The sequence below is a fragment of the Rhipicephalus microplus genome, chromosome 2 (assembly GCF_043290135.1).
Source record: "Rhipicephalus microplus isolate Deutch F79 chromosome 2, USDA_Rmic, whole genome shotgun sequence".
Taxonomy (NCBI): Eukaryota; Metazoa; Arthropoda; class Arachnida; order Ixodida; family Ixodidae; genus Rhipicephalus; species Rhipicephalus microplus.
In genome coordinates this window covers 274,574,000-274,597,966 of record NC_134701.1, presented here as the reverse complement: position 1 = coordinate 274,597,966, position 23,967 = coordinate 274,574,000, and the positions used below count along the sequence as shown (strand labels likewise).

At 42.9% G+C, this 23,967-nt stretch overlaps 1 protein-coding gene across 3 annotated transcripts in view; it reads right to left on the bottom strand.

The window, feature by feature from the left end:
• v (Tryptophan 2,3-dioxygenase vermilion) overlaps window positions 1-23,967 on the bottom strand; it is a 145,320-nt gene that overhangs the window by 47,221 nt on the left and 74,132 nt on the right. For all 3 annotated transcript variants that reach the window (XM_075881996.1, XM_075881994.1, XM_075882006.1), the window contains exon 2: window positions 7,685-7,811. In XM_075881996.1, the coding sequence (XP_075738111.1) occupies window positions 7,685-7,722 (38 nt within the window). In that variant the 5' untranslated portion in view covers window positions 7,723-7,811. The remainder of the gene's footprint in view (window positions 1-7,684; window positions 7,812-23,967) is intronic.

Here is a 23,967-nt window from a genome sequence, read left to right as displayed (position 1 = left end):
AAGTCATAAACAGTGAGTCTATGCGAGCGCTACATTTGCCGAAAACCATTACGTTTATTATGACGCATTGCCCTTATCTGCAAGTAACTTGTACAGAGCGCTCACGTGTTCAAATGACACACCGTTTTTTTGTTTTTAGTATAGTTTTAGCGTCGGTTAATATATAGTGTTTTAGTATCGCATCAAACGCGTTAATCGAAGGTCGTAGGTTTGATTCCTGCTCACGGCTGGTTATTTTTTCACCCACTTTTCTTTCTTCTTATTTTACATTCCATTGGTTCTAATAACTTCCCCTGTACATTCCTTGGCATTACTGTCTGTTAGATCTCATATATATATATATATATATATATATATATATATATATATATATATATATATATATATATATATATATATATATATATATATATATATATATATATATATATATATATATATATATATATATATATATATATATATATATATATATATATATATATATAACGAGAAATCAAAATAATGATGGAACGAGACATGAAAATACGCCAGTATGAGCGTTTCTGTTGAGTCCTTTTAGTATTTAAATTTCCAGGTTGAACTATAAAGCCAGTGTGTTCATAGCTGAAGGTATACTTGTGAAGGTATACTTGTGATATCATCGACGGGAGTGACACCTAGAACATGCGTCCATCTTTATCCTGGCTTGAAATGGCCTCTAAGACTCGTTAGAACAATGACAATTAAACGAAATTCGGCAGATCACTCCTGTTATGATAATCGATGTCATGCGAAACATGCGGAAGGAAGGTGGCTGTATAGTGTGTTTGTTTTTTGATGAACGAAACGTTACGAAATAGCGCTGTAGACGTATGTACAAATGCCATCCGCACATACATGTATGTTGAACGGTCGCATATGTTTTACATAACCAGTTATTTACAGTTCCGTAAAGATACCAAGAACAGCTTAGGTACTACCAACACCAGAAGCGGTAAGCTTGCGAGTATGGTAGCCCGGGATAGTGTTGTGCAGACCAACTTCAGTGGATGGTATCTTAACTGGTAATTGACGCTAACCCGACGTGACACCTGCGTCATCATCATCATCATCATCATCATCATCATCATCATGACTACGCCCCCTGCAGGACATGTTTCTTCAGTCAATTCGGTCCTGTGTTTGCGGCTGCCACCTCCCGTATGGATACGCCAATTGGAGTACATGTGTATTGCTTTTAAGCTATATTGGCCGTGCTGCAACCACAAATGACGTTTCATGAACATTGCCCCTGCTAGATAGATAGATAGATAGATAGATAGATAGATAGATAGATAGATAGATAGATAGATAGATAGATAGATAGATAGATAGATAGATAGATAGATAGATAGATAGATAGATAGATAGATAGATAGATAGATAGATAGATACGGTCAAAGTGTCTGCAGTACGCAAAGAAATGCTTCACACTTAAAGTAACGTGTCACAGTCACAGCTTTTCGCAATAATATCGCACGCCAAGCAATACTTATTGCTTGCTCACTATCTACAGAAAAGTTTATTTTAAATAGAGACATATAAATCTCAACAACTAAATAGAAGTAACAGTCTCCCGTCGTTAGCGTGGAGGTAAGATCAATCTATACGCACTTTAAACATAAAGCTCACTGCCACGATAGTTGAGTTGTAGCTTATACATGCCGTCTAATAATATATGAATAGTAATACCGTGAATACGCGGAAACATCATGGATTACATATTGTGTGGATCTTGACCAGGCAGCAAGCTACATGCGTTTGACGCACATAAGTGCCTCGTGCATCAGTATTATGGCCCCCTCGAGTCTACTAATTGTGGTATTGGAGCTAACTATATACCTTCGTGGAAATGAGGTACGGTGAAACGTCCTACGCAGTAAGTACATTCGTAGGTAACATATTGGAAAATATTGAATCTTTAGATCATCAATTACGTTTACTGTACCAATTTGAATGTGACGTAATGAATTGCGAAAGATAACTCGCTGCATAGTGTGTTGTGTTAATCCGCTGTTACCTTTAAAAGGCTATTATCATTGTTCTCTTTCATATTGCGCTCGACTGCACGGAGGGAATTTTTCCACGCAAGTAACCGCTGGGCATATGTGTGTTCTTACTGGTTTCCATGTGTTGCAATGCACACATTTCTAAGTTATAATGGGCCGTAAAGCACTGCCACTCGCTTAAATATTCAAGAGGCTGCAGTGTAATGCGACGAATACGAAAGACAAGCGCCTGAAAAAACAAAGACAAAGCTTGCTTTGCATATACTGTGGAGCACAGCGACGTTACGCAAACAGCTTGGTGAGGAAAACCTGGTTTGGTGCCTCGCGCGAGGACATTGTGACACCATCACTTCGTGATGCGAGGGACATGTGCCTTACCACGATGCAAGGTTGATCCACGGCTTCAGCACTTAGGGGTGAGCGTTGAAAGAATGTGAAATGCTCTCTTCAGCGTTCCCCTAAAATTAGGCTTTATCAGCTGGTGTTGATCGCACTGCATTCCCGTTTCGTAACGCAACGTTTCGAAATCAGGTTGGTCGCGTAGAGAGAAAAGTGCCTAATCAAAAATCAAGCCTCGTGTGAATCGAGGAAAGACGTGCGAATAGGTTGCACGAGCTTACCGCTCTTTCCTTTACCGTCATTTTTTTGAAAAGGTCACTGACCTTTCGAGCACACCTGGACACTTCGCATGACTACTTAACGCCACGCAAGCAAGAATTATGACAAGAACATTCTAAAGCACTGATAAAGATGCGGTAGAAGGGAGGGGGGGGGGGATGCGAAAGGCTTTGCATCATAGGTTGCGAAACTATGTGAACTTAACTAAAACAGCACAATATCAATGAAACAAAGGTCAGTTAAACATATGAACCTTCTGTATCAATGCAAGACACGTCGCGCTGGGAGGTTTCAGGCTCAGTTTTAATCGCTTAAGCTCCTTTAGTGCATAATTAAAGAACCGAGTGAGAAGGATCAACACACAGAACTATAGATAACTCGACACCCACGATGCCGTGTGCTTTCTGTTCTGTTCTAACTGTTTCGCTGTGGAAAGGTTGAGATCCATATTGACTCGCTTACTCCACACTAATACGTAATAATACTGAATTGTACCCTTACATAAACAACCAGAAAAGCGCGCGCAAACACACACACACACACACACACACACACACACACACACACACACGCACCCCCACGCACACCCACGCGCGCGCACACACACACACACACACACACGCACGCACACACACGCACACGCACACACGCACCCCCCACACACACCCACGCACACACACACACGCACACACACACGCACACACACACACGCACCCCCCACACACACCCACGCACACACACACACACACACGCATACACACGCACACACACAATAGCACCCTGAAACTAGTTGAAACAACATGACAATGTACAGTTTGCTTGCAGCTGTTCACACTGTCGTAAACTGTTCACACGCACATCTTTCTATTTCTACTCTCGGTGTATGCACTAACACATCATTTCATATATGTCAACCCCTGGCTGTGTATCACAAGCGCTTATCCAGCCCGGTCTCCACTGAGAAATCCGTCAGGAATATGTCCGCCTTTTTCTGAAGATGCACCTCAGGGCATAGTCCGAGTAATTTCTTTATTGTGAGGGGCCGTCTGTTCGAAGTTGCTAATTTGTTCCTTAATTTTTCTCTTTCATTTACGTACTTTACGCACTCCAAAAGAATATAGCGAACATTTTCTTTTGCGTGACCACAAAGGTATTACGGGAAGTTGTATCGATGTATTTTGTGCAGGCCCCGCCTCGGTGGTCTAGTGGCTAAGGTACTCGGCTGCTGACCCACAGGTCGCGGGATCGAATCCCGGCTGTGGCGGCTGCATTTACGATGGAGGCGGAAATGTTGTAGGCCCGTGTACTCAGATTTGGGTGCACGTTAAAGAACCCCAGGTGGTCGAAATTTCCGGAGCCCTCCACTATATACGGCGTCTCTCATAATCATATGGTGGTTTTGGGACGTTAAACCCCTCAAATCGATCGTATTTTGTGCAGGAACCTGTTTGTGTATGTTACTTCCAGTCAAAGTCTGCGCATTAATGTCTCGAAGTGTCGTGGAAGATCTGTGATAAGTGTCGTGGGAGGCAGACAGCGTCGCCAAGAAAGTGTTGAATGAAGGACGGGATTGCGCAATCCTTACGTCTGGGGCGGAAATTCGACATTCTATAACGCAAGGAGCTAACCATTGTTATATGGAGAAGCGCTTTGATAGCCCAAAGTAAAAGGAATTAGTACGTGAAGTTGATCCGCACAAAAAATTTTTGATAGCCGTGCTCTTCCAATGTGCAGTAGAATAAAAAGTTGGGATATAGTTGGAATATTTGCATGATTTATGCAGCGCTAAATACGAAGACGTAAGAGATAGAGCACAGGACGAGCGCTGGGACGAGCATCGTGATAGAGTGCACTCTTGCATTTTACGTCTTCGCCTTTCTAGCGCTACATCAATCATGCTTTCTTTATGGGCTGCCGTTTCTTAACGAGTACAAACTATCCCAATTATCCACCCTAACACAAACCCCAGCACTGCGCAAGCGTAAATTTAAGGGCTTGTTTTTTTTGTTAGAAACAATATTATAGAAATAACCAACAATAATACCAAGGAGGTATAGAGGATATTATTAAAAGTAATTGTAATGCATATATGAAGATAGAAAATTGGACGATATGATAACTTGCTACCGTCACGGTCTGAACCTTCGACTTTCGAATAACACGTCCGATGCTCTATCACTGAGCTATGGTGGGGGGTTTTTCCCTGTCCACTTTATATAGGGTATATATGTACTTGTACTTCATCTCTACCAGTACTTGATCAGGAAATTAGAAAGGGCGCAAAACGTGGCCTTGAGGTTTATATACACTACATACGGGCGTTTTTCCGGTGTGTCAGTTCTTCGCGACAGGGCCAAATTGGAAAAACTAGCTCATCACAGAACTGTATCTCGCTTAAAATTTTTTATATCAGCTGTGTACCACGGTCACTACAAAATACCACGTGAAAACTACGCAACTGAACTCCCCCCCCCATGCGATCCGGTCGTACAAACCACAACAAAACAATCAAGCAGCCGTTTAGTAATATTAATATACATCAGTATTCCATTTGTCCACATCTACATCACAATGGACTAAATTACCCGAAGAAGTAGTAAACGCTAACGCAGCTGAATCATTTGTTCAATTTTTATATAACCTTTCGTTTGATATGTAAAGTTCTGTTTATGCTGAACAGCTCTGTTGTAACTGATTCCCGTGTTCACTTTTTTATGCATAGTGTTCATATCTCATGTGTTGAAATATTGTACGTGCATATTTTATCATTTATAACGTTTTGTGTTCGTTATTGCGAAGCATATTTATTTATTCATTTTCTTTTGTTTGTTAAATGTGGTTTACTACTTAAGTTGTCGATAGTTCTAAGCTTTATTGTTGGTATTGTTTTTAATGATATTACCACTCCTGCTTGGGCCCGAGTATGCCTGCAGTATTTGTAAATAAATAAAAAAAATATGTAAATTGATTCTTCACATTACACTACACTCACTTCTTCTCACAATCATCATCATTGTCGTCGTCTTAATATACACCAGTATTCCATTTTTCCACATGCTATATCACAATGAAATAAAAATGAAATAAATTACCCAAAGAAGTAGTAAACGCTAACACAGCTGAATCATTTGTTCAATTTTTATATAACCTTTCGTTTGATATGTAAAGTTCTGTTTATGCTGAACAGCTCTGTTGTAATTGATTCCCGAGTTCACTTTTTTATGCATAGTGTTCATCTTATGTGCTGAAATATTGTACGTGCATATTTTATCATTTATAACGTTGTGTGTTTGTAATTGCGAAACATATTTATTTATTCATTTTATTTTGCGTGTTAATTGTGGTTTACTGCATAAGTTGTCAATAGTTCTAAGCTTTATTGTTGGTATTGTTTTTAATGATATTCCCACTCCTGCTTGGGCCCGAGTATGCCTGCAGTATTTGTAAATAAATAAAAAAATATGTGAATTGATTCTTCACATTACACTACACTCATTTATTTCACTCATCATCATCATCATCATCAACATCATGACTACATCCACTGCAGGACAAATGCCTCACCCATGTTAAAACAGTCAATCCGGTCCTGTGCTTTCCGCTGCCACTTTATACCCGCAAACATCCTAATCTCATTTGCCCACGCAACTTTCTGTCTCCCCTTCCTCGGCTTACCTTCTCTTGGAATTCTGTCCGTGATACTTAATGACCAGGGGCTATCCTGTCTACGCAATGCATGTTCGGCCCATGTCCATTTCCTCTTCTTGATTGCAACTATGATATCATTAACCCCAGTTTGTTCCCTGATCCACTCTGCTCGCTTCTTGTCCCTTAGGGTTACACCTATCACTTTCCTCTCCATTGCTCGCCACGTCGTCCTCAACGCAAGTTCAACCCTCTTTGTAATCCTCCAGGTTTCTGCTCCGTAGCCAAGGACCGGCAAGATGCAGCTGCTATATACCTTCCTCTTGAGGGATAGTGGCAATCTACCATTCATGATTGGAGAATGCTTGCCGAATGTGCTCCACCTAATTCTTATTTTTCTAGTTACTTCGATCTCGTGGTTCGGCTCCGGGGATACTACCTGTCCTAAGTATACGTGCTCTTTTACAACTTCATGTGCACTGATATGTACTTCGAAGCGCGGTTCTCTTTCGGAATTTTTGTACATTACTTTCTTTTTCTGCCAGGGGTGTAGCCAAAGGGTGGTACAACGGGCACGCCCCCCCCCCCCCCCCCATCTTCCCAAAACTTTTTTTTCGCCAAAGTATGGCCATTTTAAGGCGGTGCCCCTCCCGAAATCAAAGTAGTGCCCCCCCCCCCCCCCCCCACAAATAAATTTCTGGCTACGCGTCTGTTTTCTGCAGATTAATTTTAAGAGCTACCTTTCAGTTTTCATTGTCTAATTCAGTTATCATGAATTGCAATTCATCCTCTGAGTTACTCAGCAATGTAATGCCGTCGGCGAAGCGCGGGTTACTACGGTACTCTACATTAACTCTTATTCCTAACTCTTCCCATTCTAGGCCTTTGAAAACCTCCTGTAAGCATACGGTAAATAATATAGAGGAGATCGTATCCCCTTGCGTTACACCTTTATTTATTGGTATTCTGTCACTTTCCTTGTGGAGCACTATGGTGGCAGTCGATCCCAAGTATCGTTTTACTTACGGCATCCCCTATATTTTCCCTGACATTATTGTCAGTTCTTTCCCAGCAATACGCAAGCGTTATAGCACAGCATCAGGAGGATCAACACGTAGAAATACGGAGAACTGGACGGCACCCTCGATGTTGCGCGCTTTCGTCGTGTTCTGCCCATTCTGAACGAGCCCGAACCAGCCTAATTACCAACTCTAGTCAACACAAGCCACACAAAAGCGTCACCGAATTACGCCCTCTTTCAAACGCTATGCGTCGCGGACGGGCGTCAGACCTGTCACTTGTTGCGCTGTAGCAAGTTTCTCGAGATCGGGGTGGCTGTAATCTTTTTCCCACTTCGCTACGTGTGTCAACCGTAAGAACGACGACCTTACCTTGCAGCCGTCGCGTTGTTGTTCTTGGAGGAGTCCATGCTTGCGGCAGCGATGGCGAAAATTCGGGCTCCGTAAGCGGCGTCGCTACACTTTATCACGTGCGCTCGCTACCGGTCCAAGCAGCGGTCTGCGGACAAGGAGAGTAAAGACGACAGTCAGCTGTAACTCAGAATGTTCGAGAAATCCCACTCCCCCATGCTCTCTCCCTCTGCCCAAGTAGGCGAGAGATAATACAATAATAATAAAAGAGCCAATGTATTCTAAGCCGCCTCCCGTCGCTTTAAGCACTTTCCCTGTCGTTATTGCCACTTTTCTCTTCCTGACGTACGTCTCCTCTCCCCTCATCTCGACGACACGGGCTGACCTTGCGTTACGCCCTGGCGAGAGCGTTAACGCGCCACGCTCTCCACTGCCTGTTGTCATCGTCAGCTGGTGCACTCCTCTCACCCTATCGTCGCGCAGTTCAACGGAGAGCGGGAAACTTGAAACGAATGGAACGAATCTTCTTCATTCATTGTCGTTTTTTTGGCAATGTCTGCGGTCTTGAATGCCAGAACCACGATATGATTTTGAGGCACGCCATACCGGAGGTCTCCGGAAATGTTGACCCTTCGGTGATCGGTAATGTGCATTCATATTGCGCAGTACACGAGCCTCTCAGTATCCGTAGAATTGCTACGATCGGGGACGGTCGTCATTGTCGAGTCGGCAGGCCAGCCCCGTATTTATTGGGCCATTGAGGGGAACTTATTCTTGTTTTTGGCCCAGGAAGCTTCAATACCTAGATTTCCTCACTGAATCAATCGTTGTTTCAGAACAAGCTATCTTAGCGGATCGAGTCGAATACCGATTAATTTTTTTTATTTAATTTCAAAGCAATCTTGAAAAAATGAATGACCTTAAAAGCGTTAAAGAGCGGATGCACGGTTTGACGAGGGGACAAAGTCTTCATTCCTGTACAAATTAAATACGTCTCTGCAATGTGGACTGAGCCAGAAGATTACTGCCCGTTTGACATACTACAGCATTATCTACACGTAGAAATTGCGCATAAAGGCCTCACTTTCTGCGCTGGGTCAAGCAGAAGAAATTCTCCGCAGTGCAGTAATTGACAATTATGCGGCATCAGAGGAATATATCATCAAAAAGAGCACCCAAATGAAGAAGCAGTGTATCAAACTACGGGATCGGTTGAACATACCCAGTAAATGACATTTCACACTTGGCAAGCGGTTGGACAGTGGCCACTTCCTGGCAACCTGAGAGGGATCGCTCTTTGCAATATTTAAAAAAAGATGCAAATTGAACAGTCTGGCTATTACTGACATTACTGTGTGTATTCCACATAATATGGTGTTAATGGGAAGACTTCACGGTAATTTTGTCTTCGAATGCAAGAAAATATTTGCATAGACTCCATCTACCCTAATCTAGATGACCAGCCTTATAAAGTTTGGATTCTTGTCTACAGAAACGTTCTTCGTGCTCTGCTGATGGTACGTGCGCATTAGGTTCTCTCTTGCAAAATGAAACGTGAATTTCGTAATACTAAGACAACTGGATCCAGCGCAGCCTACCTTTCCATTATTTGAGAAAAAAGAACGTTTATGACGACGACGACGACGACAACAAACAACAAACAACAACAACAACAACAACAACAACAACAACAACAACAACAACAACAACAACAACAACAACAACAACTCAATACGACCTGTCGATTGACGCGATTCGAACACTAAAATATCCAACAAAAATTTTTATTTCTCATTCTATGCATTTATTCACTGGTTCTTATGTTGTTTATGACAATTCATTTCAGGTTAACACTTTCGGAAAAAATACCGGAAACTAACTCGATTTTCTATCAGTCTAGAAAGCATAGGAATGTGAAGATGTGATAAAATAATAGTATAGTAAAAGCGTTTAACACAACTCCATGACGCGGGTACTTCACGTTCCTTAGACTCTCGTAAGGTGACATTTTGGAGAGTTCGAAAAACCGTGGCCGAAAGCACCCTGCCTGTAGCCATTGGTTGACTTCGTCTGGTGGTAAAGGTAGTCTGGTGGAAACGTAATGCAAATGAAGTTAGCGCATCAAGACGCCTCCCTAATTGAGAAGATATCGTCGCTCAGTATGGTGGATATCCAGCACGTCAAGTTACAAAAGTGCACTTCGATGTATTGTGGACTTCTAAACGCTTGTTTTTAGAAAGTAGACAGTAACAGCTAACAATGTCTCGCGGGCATGGAACCCTGTTTTAAAAAAATCTTTCAGTTTCCTAGAATTGAAAACAGCAATTTGCCAAAAGTAATCTTGGCAACACAAATGTCGTGAAGATACCCTCATTCAGGCAATAAAAACAAATTTATTTGTCAACTCAAAGGCTTTAAAGCACAATCATGAATGTAGGACGCATGGTGGAGTAGCACGGCGGATGAGTAGTAGCGCTTGTAGATTTCTTGCTTAAGTTTGAGCCCACGAACACATCCGCATTTCGCCATCATTAAAATGCTTCCTCTGTGGAATCGAACATGCGAACATGCGCTGGACACAAGAAAACGATTAACTATTCACGATGGAACAGTTGTTCACACAGCAGACCGAAAAAAAAACATTGTACTTTATTATGTATGGAGTATCTTTGAGTAGATCAGTCAAAGAATTTGTTTAAAAAAAGTGTTTAACAATGTAGAGTACATGGTACTCTATTATGGGAGAGCAGAACTCCGTCCCAGTTTGCAGCATAACCCACAACAAGTGTGCTATGACAATGAAGATATGTCTTCGTACACTTTTAATGCTCACAGCGTTGTTATGGTAGTATTTTATGCTTAGTGTCCCTATGAATGACTCGAATTCTCGATGCCATTTTTTTGACCGACATTTGTATAGTAAAGGATTTGCAAAAAAAAAAGCTAGCCAAATTATCATGATACTCGAGATTGTCACAGCAAACCTTGCAATAAAAATGACAGCGCTGACATTTTGCGGTTTCGTTGTGACCATCATGCATACTGTGATTATCGCCATCGTATTCATGTACGTGGAAACTCGAACGCCTCTCCGGCGCACACTGCGAGTTCCTGCACCCCGCACGGCACGTGCTAACATCGACTTCAAGCTCTGCTGATAGAACGCTAATACTAAGACGCGTCCGAACGTGTCTACACTACGTATTGCGAAGCGCGTTCCTGCCAGAATAACTAAGGGCACCGTCCGCTTGCGCAAACGACCCAGAAATAACAGCAACGCTTGCCAAGCTTCACTCAATGCTGAACCTTAATTCCGATCTCGTCACACTCGCTCAGTAGTCAATGAGCTCATCCTTCTGCATCTTAACCATTACCGCTTGATATCGGTCGTAATTTTATTTCCAAGGCCCTTGGCTTTCGTTCAACTACATTAAACCTCCAAGCAAAAGCCCGTGAAGGCGTCTAGGGTGTAGTATCTCTATGCCGACAATTCGGCGAAACAATCGCTTTCACTGGCCACGTTGGATAGATAGATAGATAGATAGATAGATAGATAGATAGATAGATAGATAGATAGATAGATAGATAGATAGATAGATAGACAGATAGATAGATAGATAGATAAATAGATAGATTCGGGACAGAAATTTACGAAATTTGTTCAGTTCGAACGGAAAATGCAGTAAATATTGCCACGACGTTAAAACAGAGCTCTCGCCGCAGAGATTGAGACACCAGAAGCAGGTCGGTCTCTTTAACAGAACGCGCAAGCGAGTTCTTCTTTTTCGTCCATTTCATAGTCCTTCATGGCACATGCACAACTGACATCGTCTTTCTTGAGCAAGCACGTGGCAATGTTATACTGCTAATGCAGGCCATAAAAGAAATATTCAGTGTCATGATCTTATAAATCTTCTTTTTTCAAGCTACATGTTTCTTTATTAAGCAACAGAAAATGGGTGAGGGGGGAGGGTACGATGACTTTTTCAGCTTCGCCGTCACTATGAGAACGCACGATAGCGTCACGGACCCCGTGCCTCCTCGATCGCCTGGCTTCGCTTATCGATGGACACCTAAGCGGTGCCACAAAGAAAGGAACGTCTGTACACATCACATGGGTCCTTTCCAAGGAGGATTAAAGAAAAATTGCTGGAGTGGAAGCTCCCGCAATGCCTTGCCAGCAGAAGTGAAGCCACCTTTTGCCACTGCCAAGATGGCGGAAACATGCTATTTTCTGATAGTGCCCACTTAAAAATCAAGTGGCTTTGATACGTTATGTAAAAGCTACGTTAGTTCTATATTAAAGGATAGTTGTTCCCGACGAAATAACACGCAGAAACGAGTATGGATGACTGAATCTTCAAAGAACTTTGCCTCCGATTACAGGCTCACTAAGGAAAACTAGTAACTTTAAGACGCACTTGGACCCCTATGTGGCCCGAAAAAGTTCCCACATTAAATTCGCTGGGCGTGCGAGGGAAACGCTTCGTTTTTAATCACTGAACGGTGATACTTTATCATGCCCCTAGTAAGATGGCTGCCGCAACCGCCATCTTGCCAGAGGAACGGCTTCACTTCTGCGCAATCATTTCCACTCCAGCAATTTTTTAAATCCTCCTTGGTCCTTTCCACCTATGCTAGAACGCCTACTGTAAGTGTGGTTGAGTGTTGTCCACCACGCCACAATTCTTCCTTCTACCGATTCGCAAAGTATCTATTACGTGCGCGTAAGGCAACACATGCACCTTCGCATCTGCCAACTTTGCTGATGCTGTTGCTGCTGGGTTAGGGAGCGTTCATGTGCGCGCGATCGCGCACATGAACGCTCCCTAGGCTGGGTATGATTATTATGCCCCTAGTTTTTTTTTTAATGCGAAGGATTTCTTAGCGAACTTCGGTGACTTTGAGAGTATCTATCTATCTATCTAGCCGCCTATGACGTTTAGATCTCCTGACCGTTTCCATAATGGTATCAATACCAATCTAAGTATGACGTAACATGACTGTATGAAGAACATATTTGACTAGTAATAACATGAAAATCATGACATGTATGACATGAATATCATGATTTACATTTCATGGTCCTGTAACTCTTGCTGTGCTTTCGTTAACATGACATGTTGCAAAACTGGTATGGTATGACATGATTGCATGGTGAACACAAGCGACAGACCCTTACATGATAATCATGAGATGCATGTCATGTAATAACATTACTACATGCTATGCTCACGATGCGCTCGCGACCGTTTCGCAAGCTTCACATGTATCCAACTCGCTATTACGCGACGCTAACGGATGACAAGGTATGTGACTGGTGTAAACATGATAATCATGAGATGCGTGTCATGTGAGAACAAGACTACATGACACAGTCAAAGTGATAATACATTCCGACGGGACGCGGTGCGCGTGCTCGCCGGCGTTCATTTCGTCGCGTCACGCCGGCGTTGCCACACCAGGCGCCGGTCCTGCCATACACTCGCAGGCGCGCGCCACGCTGCGTTGCTTTGACGCATGCGCGTTTCAGCGCGTCCGGCGTCTGTCCGTCACGAAAAAGAGGGAGACGCAGTGTTGTCTGGGTAACGCATCGGCGCGAAAAATGGTGCCGAATAGTTTACAGCTGCAGATGGACTGGTTTCGCGCGCCCGCATTGTATACCTGCAGGTTACACCACGCACGATGCGTCACCAACACACTTATTTTGCAACGGCGAAGTTTCGTGTCCACATACCTCAAGTCACTGGATTGCAATTGCCTAATTATCGTCAAACACGTGTTTTATTACTTTACCATAGGTTGCAAGCAGTCGAAGCGTGTGGTGTTGCGTTACAAATAGCCGGCAAGCATGCGTTCAACGTCTCCCGGTTTGCTGCCCTTGCTTTTCAGCACGCAGAACGTGATAAAATTCAAAATATGGCGGCACCCAGGCCGTACGGCCGTATACCATAATACTGTTTCGCACAATGGTGTCTTAAATATGTTACTTCGATTAAAAAACAAATCGACGCCAGGGCTCGATTGCATCCCGAACGCATTTCTCCGTCGTTATGCTGAAACTTTGAGGAAATTTCTTGTACTTATTTTTTAATCTTCTCTTCGTACGGCCACGCTACCTTCTGATTTTAAAATAGCCCGTATCGTACCTATTCTGAAAAAAGGCGACCCACTCTTAATTCCCAGCTACAGACCCATATCTATGTTATCATCCGCCTGTAAGTTACTTGAACACGTTGTTGCTACGTTCATTACACAATTTTTAGATACCCATCAAATCCTTTCTCCATTTCAACACGGGTTTCGCAAGAGATTCTCGACCGTCACTCAACTACTTACAGTTGTTCACCACGCTTCCTCAGTTCTTGATAAGGGGGGACAGCCCCGCCACGGTGGTCTAGTGGCTAAGGTACTCGGCTGCTGACCCGCAGGTCGCGGGTTCGATTCCCGGCTGCGGCGGCTGCATTTCCGATGGAGGCGGAAATGTTGTAGGCCCGTGTGCTCAGATTTGGGTGCACGTTAAAGAACCCCAGGTGGTCAAAATTTCCGGAGCCCTCCACTACGGCGTCTCTCATAATCATATGGGGGTTTTGGGACGTTAAACCCCACAAATCAATCAATCAATCAATCAATCAATGATAAGGGGGGACAGGTTGACCTCATACTCTTAGATTTTAGTAAGGCCTTCGATCGCGTATCGCACGACAAATTAATCGATAAATTAGTTCAAATCGGGCTTCCAGCGTTCATCGTCTCTTGGCTAACTGCCTATTTAAGTAACCGTAGACAGTACGTCGCCATTAATGGAAGCACTTCTGACGCTCTCCCTGTTACGTCTGGCGTACCGCAGGGAAGTGTGCTAGGCCCTTTACTTTTCCTTATTTTTTGTAATGACATTGTTAACGTTGTAAACAGTCCGGTCCAAATACGTGTTTTTGCAGATGACTGTATACTTTTTAATGAAATTAATAGCATCGAGGACCAACTTGCGTTAAACTCGGCGTTAGAAAACGTTGCTTCTAGGAGTAAAACTACAAACATGCAATTAAACCATGACAAAACAGTTTACCTCCGAATGACTATAGAAAGAAACACCCCCTTGAATTCTCTTATTGTGCTTGTGACCAACCACTTAGACAAGTAGATGAACACAAATATCTTGGTGTAACATTAACCAGTACCTTAAGTTGGAACTCTCACATAAATAACATATGCGCTGCCGCTTTCCGTAAACTTTGTTTATTACGACACAAGCTCAAAACCGCTCCCTCTGAGGTTAAATACTTAGCATATACTTCTATAATTAGACCTAAACTTGAATATGCCTGCGTTATTTGGGATCCTCACACTAAAACCAATATCGAATGCCTCGAAAGAATTCAAAGAAGGGCCGTCCGCTTTATTTATGGTATGTACGGTCCAACAGACTCCGTTTCTGCCCAGATGGAAAGACATGGTATCCCAACATTAGAATCACGACGTAAATCATTTAGGCTAAAATTACTGTACCAATTAGTTAACCGGAAGCTCTTATTTGATCACAGCCCCTACATTAGTCGCCTGGAAACATGGCGCGGTCGTCATTCACACTCCCTTGCCTTAACTCCGTATTTCTCCAAAACTAATCTCTTCAAATTTTAGTTTTTCCCACGCACAATCTGTGAGTGGAAGAATTTACCGTTTGCCGCCCTGCTGTCGACAGATTCTATTGGCGCACATGTTTTCCTGAGGATGTAAAAATGTTTTGCAGTTTTTTGTTTTTTTATTTTTTTGTTTTTTAATTTTTTCTTACTTTCAGTGCCATGTTGTTTCCCTTTGTTTCCCTTTGCGATTCACGCAATCCCACTTAAATCATCGCTGTTACGATAAGTTTGGTTGCATTGTTGTTGTATGTGTGTGATGATTGAATTATTGTATGCTGTGTGATGTTTGGCTTGATTGCCTTACTGCCTGTACCATTCCTGCTTGGGCTCCATGCCTGCAGTATCTTGTAAATAAATAAATAAATAAATAAACTTCTTCAGCAAGGGCACTGAAGGACGTTAACACATTTTACATTTGGTCGGCTTCGCATTTTGATGGTTTAACACTAAGAGAAAAAAAAAATGACAGTGTCAGATTTTGAACGAAGCAGAGCGGTTGGTTTTGGCTGGTCAGTCACACTTACTAATACAATAACTGTCAGTTATTAATTAGTTTTGGCTAATAATATAGTTATGTGTTATCATATATATCTCTCAAAGAAAGGGTACCAGAACTTGCTAACTTCGCTTTGTAATGACTTTAGTAGTAACTGTTACTACCCCTGCCATTACGAACAAAAATTAGCAACAGTTTCCACCCTAGCCATTACTAACTATAGGTAGTGAAACGAGTTAAGAAAACATGACACAATCTTTAAGAGTGTGTTAATTTTCACAAATAATTAAATAAGTGTAAAATTTGGGGGACCGACACATACGTAATACATACGTAGCAACAACTTCACTATATTCGCGGACAGCCTTTTTTTTTAACAATCAAGAAAAAGCTGCGGGGGCGGGGCTTCTGCCCATGTACTACTACGCGAAGTCTAGCATGGCACACGTTCCGCACCACTAGGGAAAGTGATAGCTGCACGCAATCACCGTTACATATCGACGTAGACGCCATTCGCGTTCGAGATACACGCAGAAAGCGCGGCTTTCTCGTTCGTGCAAAAATGCAAAGTGACAGCGTATAAATAAAAACAAATATGGATATCTTACTGGTGTGCGTTGCATCCTGTCTCAAAGAGGTATTAAGGCCGTATTTGTTACACGTCACGAAAAAAATAAGGACACAATTGTGGGACTGCATCCATTGACGGTAAGATACGCGTCATATGGCTCTGTAGCCTTGTGTGTTTAGAAGTAGTTGTTACCGATTTAGAGTATGAGGTACTCGGCTAGGGGAAAGCATAAAACCGTCCCGTGGACCTCACAGCTTCGGCTCTTGGAACCGACGTGGCGCCATACTAGCGTTCGTGGAGGCTTCGCTGCGTTGCCAAGAAAATTTGTCAGGCAATATAGCTTACATGTTATTCCTAAGCAACTCATCGGGGGAACATATCTGGTACCAGTGGAAACTTTGTTTTAGGATGAATACTTATACCTACCTACCTACCTACCTACCTACCTACCTACCTACCTACCTACCTACCTACCTACCTACCTACCTACCTACCTACCTACCTACCTACCTACCTACCTACCTACCTACCTACCTACCTACCTACCTACCTACCTACCTACCAACTCACCCACCCATCTATCTATCTATCTATCTATCTATCTATCTATCTATCTATCTATCTATCTATCTATCTATCTATCTATCTATCTATCTATCTATCTATCTATCTATCTATCTATCTATCTATCTATCTATCTATCTATCTATCTATCTATCTATCTATCTCTATCTATCTATCTATCTATCTATCTATCTATCTATCTATCTATCTATCTATCTATCTATCTATCTATCTATCTATCTATCTATCTATCTATCTATCTATCTATCTATGTGCCTACAACGTAAACTCTCCAGGCCGTACGAAAATTGGTATGACATAACATGACTGTATGGTGAGCATAATTGACTAGTAATAACATAAAATTATGACATGTGTGTCATGAATGTCATGACCTACATTTCATAGTCTTGCTGCTCTTGCGGTGGTTTCATTCACATGACATTTTTAAAAACTGGTATGGTATGACATGACTGCATAGCGAACTTAAGTGACAGACCGTAACATGCAAATCATGACATGCATGTCATGATTTTCATGTTATGACTAGTCAATACTACACGCCACGCTCATGGTGCACTCGTGGTTATTTCGCTAGCGTCACATATACCAAATTTGCTATTACGGGACGTTGATGGATGACGAAAGTACATGACTGGTGCAAACATTATAATCATGGCGTGCGTGTCATGTAAGAATATGACTACATGCCACGCTCATTATACGCTTTCGGCCGTTTAGCTAGCTCCACATATACTAACTTTGGTATTACTTGGCGTGAATGGAAAACGAAGATATATGACACATCCCAACATGATAATCATGGCATGGAAGTGATCTACAACATAATTTACGTCCGCATCGTACGTTGTGCTCGTTTTAAAGTGACATATCGACTTTCCCTATTCGTGCTTCGCATGTCATCGATTCCCACTTTACCAGGGATCTGCCAAAATTTTTAGCTCCGTACCCTATTACCTGGTTATGTGCGCTCGGGCATATAGCACAAAACTGTTGATCAACCGCAGTAAAAAAATAAATAAAAGAATATACTATGTTTATTTTCAAACAAACTTGCCCCAACAAGCTATCAAATTGACCGCCGAGAGCAACGACCAAACGTACAAGCAACCAGAATGTGATTGACTATACATCGTGCTAGTAGTACATAAGCACTGAAAAGGTGATAATAACAACTGCTACATTTTTACTTGCAAAAACACGATATACCACTGAAAGGATTTAACGGCAGGTTATCAAAGCGTTATTAACAGTCCAAGGAAGGTAGTACTGCGCTTTCTACACATTAGCTTGCTGTTATTGTGCACTAACGTTTAGTAAACTGACAGCGAGACGTTAGTAACGATTGCAGCTACAAACTGCTAAGTTATGTATGTAGTAAATGCGTAACAAAATGTTAGTGACGGTTGGAGAATGTTGATAACCGGGGTAGTATACTTATTCGATTGCTGTTTATGTAACTTCGGACTGACCTAAGAAGTATACAGGCGGTAAAAAGTTAGCATACGGTGCACGAAAGTAACCGCTGAAGGTCATACTGCCTACTTGCGTGCAGTTGTTATATTCAACAAACTTATTTTGAAGAGTGCACCACTATTTGTACAATATTGAGTGGTTTTGTCTTCTTCAAAGTAGCAACAGGGCAAAAAGCAAGTCCACCTATCGATACGTCGACTCCAGGGACAACCCCTGCTCAAGAGTATTCACATCTTCAAGTCTCCAGCTTCTCCTGAACTTTTGCCATGTTTTACATTATTCAGGCGCTGCGTAATTAGTGTCCTCTATGTGTGTTTCTGTTTCCCTCTCTGTCCCCTTCTTCACTTCCTTACCAGGGGTCCTCATTACCGACAGAGCTGCAGCCTTCTTTGCGGAGTCAACTCAGGCACTCTTGGCACACAGCCAGTCAAGCCATCACCGGACGACAACGTACCACCCACAGACCAACGTCCTCACCGAGCGGCTGAACAAGTCAATCGCCGACATGCTGGCGATGTACGTCGACGTCAAACACAAGACGCGGGGCGCCATTTTTCCGTAAGTGGCCTCATTACGGCGGTGCAGGAGACGACGCAGAGGCCGCGTACAAGTTGGTCTATACGGAAGGAACCTGTCAACGACGCTTGACGCCATGCTGCCCAACGACGCTGACTGAAAAAAACCTCGACGTGACTGTATACTTTCAGCGCGCCGAAAAAGCACAACTCGCCCGCTTCCGCATCAAGAACGAACATATGATGAACAGCCGCCGTTGCAATCTTCAACGACACTTCGCGGAAAACAAACCCGGTGACCGTGTTAGGGCGTGGACGCCGATACACCGACGTGGACTGAGTGATAAGCTTCTTCGACGGTACTTCGGACCATGCAGGGTAGTTCGACGTCTCGGCCTACTGAACTACGAAATTGTCCCCGACGGCATCGCGCACTATCAACAGAGCCGTGCATGACCTGAAGTCGTTCATGTCGTGCACCTCAGGCCATTTCATGTCCGTTAACGAACCAAAGTATTGTTTATTCTTTCTCTGTGCTTTATTGCTCTAACTATAGCTGTATTAATGGCCCGACACCGAAAGCTCCCCATCTGTCTGCTGCAAGTTATTGCTCAGCCCGCTCACCCAGATCTTTACAACTGTTCAAGGCTGAATGCGCTATTCGCTTGAATAACTTGCGTGTCAGATTAAACAGTGTATCATGGTCTGCAAGAGCCTAGGAGGTATAGGAGCGCGCATGTGGGCATGGCGGCGGGGGTGGCACAGCCACTTTTTTTTTTAATTACGTGAAGGAGGCCGCCAATTCTGCCTATACCTTACTCAACCGGGCACCAATTTGTAATGCACGCTTTCATCACTAACCATGCTTTTGGATCACAATGGCAACCTGTTGGTGGGTTGATTAGCTGCTGTTCTGGGACACAAAAGCAGCTGAAGCTATACTGAACCAGTCACGAGTTAAGTACTGAAACAAATTCCGTCCTTGCTCACAACATGACCGAGGACCTGGATAGATCTGCTGGTGAAAGGGCACTTCTTGGTGTTAATTTGAAGGCCAGTGCCCGCAAGACGAGTCAGGACCTCGCCTAAGCGTCGCAGATGTTGAGGAAACGTCGATGAAAAGACGAAAATGTCATCGAACTAACACAGGCAAGTCTTCCATTTCAGGCGACGCAGAACGGTGTCAATCATGCACTCAAAAGTCACGGGCGCATTCCATATACCAAAAGGCATAACAGTGACTCAAATAATGAGTCTATTATCAATAATTTATTGCCGCAAAATTTCACCGTATGCGACGACAAAACAAAATCAATACGGGTTATGGCAGTAGTGGAAACCTCCTCCTGAAGGATTCCACTGCTATTAGGTTAAGTACTGAACAGTTAACGTTACGCAATTTTAGATTTTACTCAAAAAAAAAAAACAGTTGCCTTTAGAAAACTAAGAAAAACGCTGCTTGGTGAAAAAAAAAAACCTTATCTCCTAAAATTATACTAAGGCGCAAGGTTATGTGATGTGTGTATTATTCACCCAAACATCCCCACCTCTGTGTCCCAATAAAAGAGCATCTGATAACGATACATATGGCTGTTGATTGTATGGGGCATTTTTCGCAAGTTGGCTCTTCCCTTCTAAGCAGGTAGTTCCTTTCTAAGGTAGCAACTGCTTACAAATTAGGGGACCCCAAAGCTTCGCCTTTAGGAGTTAAACGTGATATTGATATCCTGTTTCCCAGTGCGCACTTCAAACACTTAGTGCATGAAACTTTTCGAACTTGCCATGCACCCCCACTACGTGGCCTTAAAGAAATGGGCGCAGTAGCGTGTGTGCCTTTTGTAGTGGGTGACGGGCTTTAAACCCCGAAACCATTATAATAACGACATGTTCTGACAACTGGCAATGCGCGATTGTACCACGCTTTATTACAGCAATATTTCATGTTGCGTTGTGAAGCATGTATAGAGTACACGCGTGTCCGTAAAGCATGAAAGCTACTTTCCCTGCATTTCCAAGCAGATGAAGTTCTTTTCACTGTATTCACAAGCAGACTGTTAAAAACGAGGCTGGCGCACCTTATGATCTAATCATGCTTCTGGGACTGCACAGTTTACGGCAGACCCGATGTGCCTTTAAAAATGCGGACGTAGAAGTGCGATCTGTGCGACAATATTTTTGCGAATCGGTGTTCCATTTTCTTGAAGTGCTGAAAGGGCAAGAGGATGTACCAAAGTGGATTGTGTGCATTTAACTATTGTTAGGAATGCCAAATATTGATCAATAGTCAGCTCAGAACCGACGGTTCTTCATTAATTTTGGTGGGTGTATTTAGTGATACACTTGTATTTTGTCGAATATGTGAAATGTGAACAGTCCTGATATGCTAGGCAATAAACAAAAATGTTATTTTTCTTTAGTACCTTGCATATGAAGAGTGAAGCAGCTGCTCAAGTGCGCAGTGTTGCTGAGACTTTTGACCCCGTTCCGGAGTGGCTTCCCTTTCTGGACGTTTGTGTCTGTTTGCCTGATTTCCGATGAAGTATGTTGTGCGTAGTTCACAACTACTATACTCATGATTTTATGCATTCAAGAAAAAATAACAGACGCGTGGTCGTGTGGTAAAACATCCGCTTGTCACGCAAGCGACGCGGGTTGGAACCCCACTCGGACTCAGACGACTTTAGGTCCCCACTATGACCCAGGGATTTTATGATTTATTTTATTTGTATCGTTTTCGATTTTTTTCGGTCACGCATAAGATGATTACTTTTCGCTCAACCATCGACGCCAACGCCGGAATTTCTCCGAAACAAGCTTTTTAACGTTATCGCGTTGAAAAGGTTGAGGTAGCAAAGTGCGACTGCGGAACATTTTCTGATTTTAGTTTTGTGACAAAGCAGCTCCAAGCCACGCGAAGCCAAACGGAGTCAAACGAGCGAAGACTAGAGAAATCCGTGTACTACCCATGATTCCCATGCCCGCAGAAGCACCATGTGTTGCAGCTCCAATTGAAACTGGCGCTGGAGCTCCCTCTAGTGTTCTTATAGGAAAATCTATAGCTGTGAGTACCGCGTTATCGCTTCTTTCTAGATGCGAAGCATCTTGGGGTCTCAGCTTGTCGGTGCATAATATCATCACGGGGTGCTATTCTGGACACTGTCTAATTCCGCCATATTATCAAACTTCGTAATGGCGGCATTTTAAGCCAATCAGAGAGGTCGTAGCAGCTCACTTGGCCAATTAGCATCGATCAATGGTGGAATCTGACGACATGACGGAGTTGAACAATGTGCAGAATAGCACCCACGGTGCGTCATGTAGTCACGGCCCATCGTAAGTGGTTATGCGCCACTAGAATAGCGTGAATCCCCAGATAGCCCACTAAAAAAAAAAGAACAGTTAACCCAGCAAATAGCCGATGACTGACATTAGTGGGGCTGAGACATATATATATATATATATATATATATATATATATATATATATATATATATATATATATATATATATATATATATATATATATATATATATATATATATATATATATATATATATATATATATTGGGAGTAATTTTTCAATGGGCCAGTTAGTCTTCGTGAATGTATGGGATATGGCACAACGGGAGCGTTGTCAACAAGGATAAATATATTTATTGCCCAACAGTTTCGGGAGGGGTCCTCTCTTCATCAGGGGATGAGGACCCATCCCGAAACTGTTGGGAAATAAATATATTTATCCTTGTTGACAACGCTCCCGTTTTGCCATATCCTTTATATATATATATATATATATATATATATAATTTTTTATATGTGGGGTTTCATGTCCCAAAACCACCATATAATTATGAGAGACGCGGCATTGCCGACATACCGAAGGGAACTTAAACCGGAAATGTAGGGAAGAAGATGTGGAAGAATAAGGAGAGAGAGGAGGACGAAGAGAGTTTGGGAGGTAAGCTGCATTCCGATGATTTTCCGAAGACGTTAGTTAGAGCACAAATACCCTTCCCTACATGCATGGTTTCAGGCTTGGCATCATAGTGCCTCATCAGAGAAAGCTCTCTCAAAAAACTTGATGCTTCGCCCGTCCTCGGGTTTCGCTTTAGTCGAGCTGAAACAACCCTCACTGCTTCCTTTCTTTTGATTCGCAACCTCGTCAGTGCCTGTTTCTTTTAGGGAGCTTGCTCCTTTTGCCGTGGGGTCGTCTCTCGTTGTTGCGCCGGTGTGTATGCTAGTGATCATTTCTCCCGCTAGAGGCGCAGCTGTGCTCTTCGTTTCAAGAGCGCTTACTAGATGGCGCGCCGCCGCTCAGGCAATGCTCGTTCCACTCTCAGCGCGTGGTATAGTTTGGTAGGAGACCGCGAGGTGGCCACGCCTATATAAAGCTCTCCTTTATCTCTTTCGCCGGGCATCGCTCAGTGCGCGTCGATAACGGTACCCACTATGAACACCGCAGAAGCCAAGGTGGCGGCGCGAAGGGCTCGAAATGCAGCTGCAGCGCAGGGTCGCCGTTAAAACTTTTCTCAAACTTTCCACTACAACCTATAATTAAAGATCATCTAACTTTGTACTTTACGGATCACAACGCCATTATACTGAAATGCAAACGTTCCTCCGAGCTTATGTTATCCGTAAATAAGCTCTTGAACAAAATATGTTCTGCATCAGTATGTAAATAACCGTATATAGTACATTGATATGTAAATAATATAAACTGCGTATATAACGTGTACATAGAATGCCAGCACAACAACTCTCATGTCATGTCTTTATATGATGATGATATATGCGCTAATTTTTTTGGCGGGGGAGGACGGGGGTAGATTCAAGCGAAGAATAAAGTGCTGCTGAATTCGCCCTTACTCAATGGAAGGGAACTCTGCGATCACCTATGCTCGGAGGGCGTTCATCATGCACCACGCTTGCGTGGCGGTACACGCTATTTCGGAAATACCTGCTGTTTTTTAAACCACATATATAACTCAAAATGCGGCTGTCTTGACCGTATTGA